General features: G+C 44.9%; 1 protein-coding gene across 1 annotated transcript; it reads right to left on the reverse strand.

The window, feature by feature from the left end:
- LOC104783518 lies at positions 332–682 on the reverse strand. Its single transcript, XM_010508664.1, has one exon. The coding sequence runs from the start codon at positions 680–682 to the stop codon at positions 332–334; it is 351 nt and encodes a 116-aa protein (XP_010506966.1).

Below are 9312 nucleotides of genomic sequence, written 5' to 3' on the forward strand. Positions count from 1 at the left end.
CAAGGATCGGATGAAAGTGGTACCTTATGTGTTGGTGAAGAAGGAGGTTGCAGCAGCCTCCATACTCGCCAACGTATAGCCAGGGTCGTCTCCGACTTCAGCAGGTGCTGGTGTTTGCTCGTCAGAGAGCTCAGAAATACGCACGGACGACTTACTCGGACCAGCATCCGAGGTGTTGATCGAGGGTGGGATCGCGTAGCTCATCGGGTAGGGCGAAAGGACTGAAGAGAGAAAATACTAAAAACATGTAAATCATATTTACAGACCTGCCTTTGGGATTTCCTCCCAAGTGAGTTTGTTTATAGTCTCTAAGCTTGACTTTCAATTCATCTCAGATTGGCGCGGGTTCGTCGAGACGCAGAGATGATTCCACCTCTGTGCTCTCATTTGCCATGTATTTCTTCACTCTCTGCCCATTCACAGTAAATTCATTCTTATCTTTACCTAGCAGAGTGACCGCTCCATAGGGCAGAACTTCCTTAATTTCAAAGGGTCCTGACCATCTTGAATTGAGCTTCCAAGGGAATATCCGAAGCTTTGAGTTGAACAAAAGGACTTTGTCTCCAGCTTTTAAATCCTTGTGTCGGATCTTCTTGTCATGAAAAGCCTTCGTTCTTTCCTTGTACATTCTCGAATTATCATAAGCCTCCAGCCGTATCTCATCGAGTTCCTCGAGATCCATTAGTCTCTTTTCTTGGGCAGTCTTTATATTCAAATTCAGCAGCTTGGTCGCCCACATTGCTTTGTATTCAACCTCGACCGGAAGGTGACAGTTTTTTCCGTAAAGAAGCTGGAAAGGTGTCCACCCAATCGGCGTTTTATAGACGGTCCTATAAGCCAATAGCGCATCATCTAGTTTGAATGTCTAATCCTTTTTTGTGATTCCCATGATTCGAGCTATTATCGCTTTGATCTGTTTGTTGCTCACTTCCACTTGTCCGCTGGTTTGTGGGTGACAAGCTGTCGCGACTTTATGCTTAACTCCGTGCTTTTTCAACAAGCCATCGAAAACCCTGTTAATGAAGTGTGTTCCTCCATCACTGATCACTACTCTTGGGATTCCAAATCTCGGGTAAATGATGCTTTTGAACATCTTCATTATGACTTTATGATCATTCGTCGGGCTGGCGATTGCTTCTACCCATTTCGAGACATAATCGACTGCCACTAGGATGTACATGATTCCCCAAACATCAAAAATTTCGACTTCTAAGATTGGCTGCTGAGGCATTTCATTTCGTCGACCTATGTTACCCATTTTATGGCACAAATCACATTTTGCTATGAAGAGTTGTGCATCCTTGAACATTGTTGGCCACCAGAGACCAGCTTGGAGTATCCTTTGGACTGTTTTGAAGGTGGCAAAATGTCCTCCATAGGCAGACCCATGACAGTGCTCTAGTACTCCTTGGACTTCCTCTTCTGCTATACATTGTCTGAACAGGCCATCCGTCCCTTTCTTGTAAAGATAAGGTTTGTCCCAGTAGTAGTTGTTGACATCCCTAAAAAATTTCTTCTTTCTTTGAGCGTCATAGTCCTTAGGAATTTCCCCGCATACCAAGTAGGTCACGAAGTCTGAGTACCATGGGAGCTTAGCCGACTCGATGGCCATGAAATCGATCGACCCGGTCGACTCGGGGATCGAGTAAGCTATCGTGTGTCCGATCGTGTGGCTCATTTATTCCAAGAAGGCGATGTGCATTAGTCTTTCTTCGGGCATTGAGTCGTCTATTGGGAGTGGATATTCGATTCTCATTCTGGACGGATTGTCTGCTACCCCGTTTTCAATTCCTTTTTTATCCAGGATCTCTATGTCGAATTCTTGCAGAAGAAGGATCCATCTGAGGAGCCTAGGTTTGGTGTCCTTTTTTGAGTAAATGTACCGTAGGGTGGCATATTCGTGTGGACAATCACCTTAGAACCGACTAAGTAGCTTTTGAACTTTTCAAACGCGAAAACCACAGCAAGGAGTTCCTTTTCAGTTGTCGCATACCTCGTCTGGGCATCGTCCATGGTTCTGCTGGCGTAGTAGATCACATGGAGCTTTTTACCTATTCTCTGACCTAGTACTGCTCCCACAGCGTAGTCTGACGCGTCACACATAATCTCAAAGGGATGGTCCCAGTTTGGAGCTTGAACTATTGGTGCGCTCACCAAAGCCTCCTTTATCTTGTTGAAGGCGTCCAAACAGTATTTGTCGACAATGAACTCTGTTTCCTTGCAAAGTACCGCGTTAACGGTTGTGCAATCTTAGAGAAGTCTTTAATGAATCACCTGTAGAACCCTGCGTGCCCTAAAAAGCTTCTGACATCTCTCACTGATTTAGGAGGTTGCAGCTAAACCATTACTTCGATCTTGGCCTTGTCGACCTCGATCCCCTTTTCTCAGATCTTGTGCCCCAAAACTATTCCCTCATGGACCATAAAGTGGCACTTTTCACAGTTTAACACTAGATTGGTTTATTCACACCTTTTCAGCACCTTGCAGAGGTTTGACAGACAGGATGAGAAAGAAGCTCCATATACCGAAAAGTCGTCCATGAAAACCTCTACCATTTCTTCTATTAAATCCGAGAAGATAGATGTCATGCATCTTTGAAAAGTTGCGGGAGCGTTGCACAATCCGAAGGGCATCCTCTTATAGGCAAAGGTTCCATTAGGGCAGGTGAACGTTGTCTTCTCGTGGTCAGCAGGGTGTATTGGGATTTGGAAAAACCCACTATACCAATCGAGGAAACAGTAGTAAGGGTGGTTAGCCAGTCGTTCCAGCATTTGGTCTATGGAAGGCAGGGGGAAATGATCCTTCCTCGAGGCTGCGTTAAGCTTCCTATAGTCAATACACATTCGATGACCAGTTATTGTCCTTGTGGGAATTAGCTCATCTTTCTCGTTTTTGACAACGCTGATTCCTCCTTACTTCGGAACACAGTGCACCGGGGACACCCAAGTACTATCAGCAATAGGGTAGATAACTCCAGCATCGAGCAGCTTCAGAATTTCCCTTTTCACCACTTCTTTCAGGTTCGGATTTAGGCGATGTTGAGGTTCTACACTAGAGTACGATTCAACTTCAAGGTTTATCCGATGGGTGCACAGATCAGGGGATATGCCCTTGATATCATCTAAAGTATAGCCTATTGCTCTCCTATAGTTTCTTAATTGAGTGCAAAGCAATTACAATTCCTTTTCAGGCAGGCTAGAATTGACGATCACTGGATAAGTTGAATTAGGTCCTAAGAAAGCGTACCTTAGCCCAGCTGGAAGAGGATTTAGTTCCACTTTAGGCGCCTTAGATTCGGACCAATCATCGATGGCTTGGAGTTGCTGCTCGAGGTTGTGCTCAATCACTCTACTCGATGGTGTGATCGGGTCAGTGTCCGGGTTGGTTGGTGTCGAGCAACTGCAGGACATGACGTAGGAGTTGACCACTGACTTGTCCCAATTTCTATTGTCGAGCATCACTCCCTCTCTTTCAGCTTCCTTCATGTCCTCACTTAGCTCTGGTTTGATGACATCTAGATAAGTATCAAGCAACTCCTTGTAGAGCTCCGTTTCTTGATGCACGAATCCCTACTTACCATCATTTGTCAGTGCTGTTTGTAAGCAATCCCCTATCGCAATCTCCTCAAATGCCTCCTCACGCAGTTTTTCTAACTCTTCTATCCAGAAGGTTTGACCAGCTATTGTAGGTTTTTTCATTGTTTCCCAAATATCAAACTGCATAGTGAGGTCTTCCCCGAGTTTCAGATCGATCTTCCTGTTCCTCACATCAATCATTGCCCCTGCGGTGGCTAAGAATGGTCGTCCTAAGATAACCGGATCCCTTGGCACCACATCCATTTCCAAAATCACGAAGTCAGTTGGTACGTCTACTGACCCTACTTTGACCAGCAAGTCTTCCAAAACTCCGCTTGGCAACCTCGTAGTTTGATCAGCCAGAACTAGTTGGATGTCGGTAGGCTTGAATTTCTCGAATCCAAGACGTTTAGCTACAGTAAGTGGCATCAAGCTGACTGATGTCCCCAAATCGCAAAGACATCTTCCGAACTTCAATGGTCCGATCGAGCAAGGCAAAGTAAACGATCCCGGGGTGCTCAGTTTCTTAGGCGCGGCAGTCCTCTGAATTATTGCACTGCACTCATGATTGAGTATAACCATCCCTTGTACTTGCTTGATTCTCTCCATGACTGCATCCTTCAGGAATTTCTGGTAAGGGGGAATCAAAGTGAAGGCGTACATTAGGGCCATGCGAAGTTCGAGTTCCTGCATCTGTTTCTCGAACAATGCCTTGTACTTCTCCAGGAGTTCTTTGCGAAATCGCCCAGGGAATGGCAGAGGTGGCTTGTAAGGTGGGGGAATGAATCTCCTTTCTTTCTGCTTCTCTCTTCCCGGTTTGTCTACAGGAGGCGTAGTTACTGGAGGGTCAACCCGATCACCTATCCAAGTAGTATGGTCGGGTGAGGGGTCGGGTTGTCCTGGGGAGTGGCTTGGTGGTTCACCGAGATCCTCCCCATATAGATCATTGCTGTCCGTAGTGATGTCCAGTGGTACTGTTTGCGGGGGTAATTGTCGGCCACTCCATAAGGCGATCGCGTTTGCATACTCCGAGTGACTTTTTGAGGTGGAAGCCGAGTTATCCGTAATCACCTGAATTCGAGATCCCAAGGCATCAAACCTGTTGTGCAGTTCTTGGAAATTGGCTGACAGACGACAAGCGAGATTGTCGAATCTTGTATTAATGTGAATCATGTATGTCTTATGAGTGGATAGGACTGTGTGCATTAGGGATAGCAAAGCCAGCGATGACGAACTAGATGGTGGTATCGGGCTGTGTATCGGGTTTTGGTAAGGCACAATCAGATTCGGCTTGTAGTTGTTGTACCCTCTGTTGGAACCTCCTTGGTTGTTGATGAAGTTAACATCCTCTATCTGTATAGTCTCCCCATCTTGTTGTAGAAAATTCTCTTCCTCTGATAGTGCATGAACATGCTTCTGCTGGTTGAGGAGCTTATCGAGCTTGTCATTGAGGGCTTTCATGTCCCTCTTGTACTTGGCATCTTCCTCTCCTGTAGATCGCACAGAGTGGTCGTATTCCTCACTTTAATTGCCATCAGATTGAGCCAAGTTCTCCACTAGGTCCCAACCTTCATCAACATCCTTGTTGAGGAAGTTACCATGGCTTGCGGTGTCCAGCAATATCCGTATCTTGGGGACCACTCCTCTGTAAAGTGTGCTCATCAATGAAGCATTGTTGAAGCCGTGATGTGGACATCGGGTAGTGTATCCCTTGAAACGTTCTAAAGCTTCGCTGAACGTTTCATTGTTCTTCTGAACAAAGCTGGAAATGTCATTTCTCAGCCTTGCGGTTCTGGAGTTGGAGAAAAATTTGGCCAGGAATGCCTTCTTGCACGCTTCCCAAGTGGTGATGGACTCCTTAGGGAGCGATTTCTCCCAGATGTGTGCTTGTCTCCAAAGAGAATGGGAAAAGCCTGAGTTTGAATCCATCTTCACTAACTCCATTGATCTTAGTGAGGCTATAGAGCCTATCGAATTCATCCAGATGATCCAATGGGTCCTCTATTGGGAAACCATGAAACTTATTACTCTGTATCATCTGGGTGAGACTACTCGTGATCTCAAAATTGTTGTTCTGCACAGCAGGTGGCACAATGCCAGTCCTTTGAGTGTGAGTAGATGGAGCATCTCCTGCTCCTATATTGTTCCTTGCTTGAGGAGCTGGTGGATCGTTCTGATTATTCATCATCTCCTTAATGATTGTTGGTTCCGGTTGAACTTGTTGTTGTCTGAGTAGCCTTGGTCTGTCGATGTTGTCGATGAAAGGACTCAGGTTATGGCTACCTCTGGATCGTGTTTGCATGCGCAAGTAGGTGTCCGAGTGTGTACACGAGGGTCTACTCGATCCAGGTGATCGAGTGACGGGTCGGGTGGGTGCTCGGGTTGTACCTGAGATTCAAAACAAACAAGAGCGAAAGCAAACAAGTCAGATTCCAAACCAATTTAAACAAAAAGAACTTGATCTAGCAAGTGCTGAAATCCTAAACGTAGCAAAATGAAATCAACCAAATGGCAACGATGCCAAATTGATAGACAGGTTTTCACCCAGGGTATCAATTCCCTATGCAGTTGTTGTACAAAGGGTTATCAATCCAAATGGTTGTCTATTGCTAGCAGGAAGGATATGATCAGAACCTTACAAGTCCAACAAAACAGATAGGGTTTTGATTTAACAGTCCTAAATTAAATGACAGACAAGAATATAAACAAAGAAACCACACGACCTATGCACTCGATGCAANATGGCTACCTCTGGATCGTGTTTGCATGCGCAAGTAGGTGTCCGAGTGTGTACACGAGGGTCTACTCGATCCAGGTGATCGAGTGACGGGTCGGGTGGGTGCTCGGGTTGTACCTGAGATTCAAAACAAACAAGAGCGAAAGCAAACAAGTCAGATTCCAAACCAATTTAAACAAAAAGAACTTGATCTAGCAAGTGCTGAAATCCTAAACGTAGCAAAATGAAATCAACCAAATGGCAACGATGCCAAATTGATAGACAGGTTTTCACCCAGGGTATCAATTCCCTATGCAGTTGTTGTACAAAGGGTTATCAATCCAAATGGTTGTCTATTGCTAGCAGGAAGGATATGATCAGAACCTTACAAGTCCAACAAAACAGATAGGGTTTTGATTTAACAGTCCTAAATTAAATGACAGACAAGAATATAAACAAAGAAACCACACGACCTATGCACTCGATGCAAGCAATCAAGTACAGGATCATGTGGGGTGATCGAGTAAGCAAATGGGATATGAACAGCTCGAGGTATTACTCGATACATGTTATCGTGTACCTGATCGGGTAAGTGGTCGAGTAATGAAAGAAAATGCAAACAATTAAAATACGAAAGCTTCTAAGGATGGGGTAATTGAATCCTAAGTATTCTTGACCAGTACAGATGTCTTACATGCCTCAAGCAAATATTTCTTAGACAATGAATCTCTAAAACTTTGTCACCACACTCTCGCACTAGCAACAATCAACCTTGATCACTTCCCTACCTAACTCTCGTTGGAGAAACATGACCAAGCAGGCATTAAGATCGATTCATTATTGTCAGCAAACCCTAAATCATCTAATCTCTTACTTAGAGCAAGTGAACCTCTAGCATTGGTTGATTCAAGCATCTCATCTACACCTCTCGGTGGTAAAACACCCTAGATTACCCTAGATCTAATCTCAACCTCTCGGTCTGTTGACAGCATTAAGAACACCAACCTAGAAGGAAATCTATCAAACGTTTACAATCAAACTAAGGCATCCTAACCGATCAAGAACACAAAATCATCTATCCCATCTCTAGAAACTTTACTACACTACTCGGACATAATAACAAGAAACAAAGCAACAAATAAGAATGAAAAGTTCATTATAATAAACGGTAGAGTAGAGTAGAAAGAGTACAAGATAGAAATCACTTCCTTAACTTGTCTAGCCTATCCATCCTCTCCAATATTGGGTCCCGTGGTACCTCCTCCATTTCCCTCAAGCGGTTTAGTGCTATCTCGTTCCTTAGGTTTGCCTCCAGCATCCTCGGATCCCACCTTCCATGTCTCGGCAACTCTTCTTCTTGATTTTTCTCTGACAGCGGCAACACCATCCGCAATAGTACAGCTCGGATTGGACTGTTTGGTTCCAGCACAACTTATTCTTAATTGTTTCGCTCCGACACAACCTGGTCTTGACTGCTCCTTGAATAAGTATTCTCCCTTGGCTCCATGCTCGCTTCGGCCTCTTGTACTGGGTCTTGCAGCTCATTGTCTCGGCTGCTGTTTCTCAGTTCAATCACTAGGGTCGGTATGCCGTCTTCATCATCCGACGACACTACGATCACCTCCACATTTTCTTCTTCTTCTGACGACGCTGGTTCATAGGGCTTAGGGTTCCCATCGTTCGCGTGATTTTATCCTCGGTCTCTGGTACCTCTCCACCACAATCAGCTTTGTTTGTTGGATGTATCTCGGACAGGAAGTTAAGAATTCTCTTGATCGCCTCTGGGTGTTCTCTCATGTAGTCCTCTGCATTGGTATCATCGGACTGATCCTCTACAAGGTTTAACAGCAAGTGTGGTAACTTATCCGCGATATGTTTGTCTTCTTCTCCATAGTCTCCGACTGGGAGAGTTTGAAATTTTCCTTGTGCGTCCATCCTGACTTGGATACCACTTGGTTCGCCAATCTCCAACACCACGGACTGATCATCTTTGTTCACCTCCATTTCCTCCGACACTTCTAAATTTTTTCTAATGGATTGGTCTCCACTGACGGGTTAGCGTCATCCTCATCGAGTAGTCCGTCAACACTCCACGTCTCTGGGTTAATGGGTTCGTCACTACTCTCTGACTCAGTCAACAAGTAACCATTGTGATTCTCATGATCCCCATGTCTCGGCCACCCTCCTCCTGAACCATCCCCGCAACCTGATTCACCTGAAGACATCTAAACACACACAAGGGTAGGTAAGATCCTAATTGGTTCTAAGGTTTACACTCAACTAAATGGCCACAAGGGTAGGTAAGTTCCTAATTGGTTCTAAGGTTTACTCTCAAACTAAATGGAGTAAACAACCGGAATCAGAAAAAATGTGTGTTTGCGACTCATTTACTCGATAAAACAGTTTGAAAAGCCCAAGTGTCTGCGGGTTCTAAACCCGCTCTGATACCACCGTGTAACGCCCCCGAACAATCCTAGGTCCGGACAAGACTGTCGGACAGCCGCGGGAATGCTACATGTTCGGGAACCACACCTGGGTGGTCTGGTCGAGGGACGGAAGCTGCAGCTTCCCGACCAGTCCTCGTGGACACGACTCCGCCCTTGGCAGAGGTTCCGCTTCAGCTTTGCAACCCTCGCGTCGCCTGGCGCGTTGTGTTGGCCCGAACAAGGCCAATGTATCAAATACAACTTGTCATGTTTCCCCCAAAAACCGAATTATATTACTTATAATACGTTATTATATTGAAAATAAGTTATTAAAGCAATATACATATATAGTCGGAGACTTCACAAAATACATAGTAGGAAATAATGGGACTCTAAGACGCCTAGACTAATCAACAACTAATGACTATCCTAGACTCTATCACCTATGGGCCCTCGATAATCTATTCCGTTCCAAACCACCGCTCATGCTGAGAGCACAAAAATAACAGCATGAGCCAACTTCCCATGCTGAAACTACAAAAGTAATTTGTAAACCCAAACCGACATAAAATTTCATTTTAATTGTAAAATCTAA

The sequence above is a fragment of the Camelina sativa genome, chromosome 4 (genome assembly GCF_000633955.1).
Source record: "Camelina sativa cultivar DH55 chromosome 4, Cs, whole genome shotgun sequence".
In the NCBI taxonomy this organism is placed as follows: domain Eukaryota; kingdom Viridiplantae; phylum Streptophyta; class Magnoliopsida; order Brassicales; family Brassicaceae; genus Camelina; species Camelina sativa.

Excerpts from the sequence above, each read along its gene's own strand:
- LOC104783518 (XM_010508664.1), bottom strand. The coding sequence starts at position 682 with ATGGATCTCGAGGAACTCGATGAGATACGGCTGGAGGCTTATGATAAT.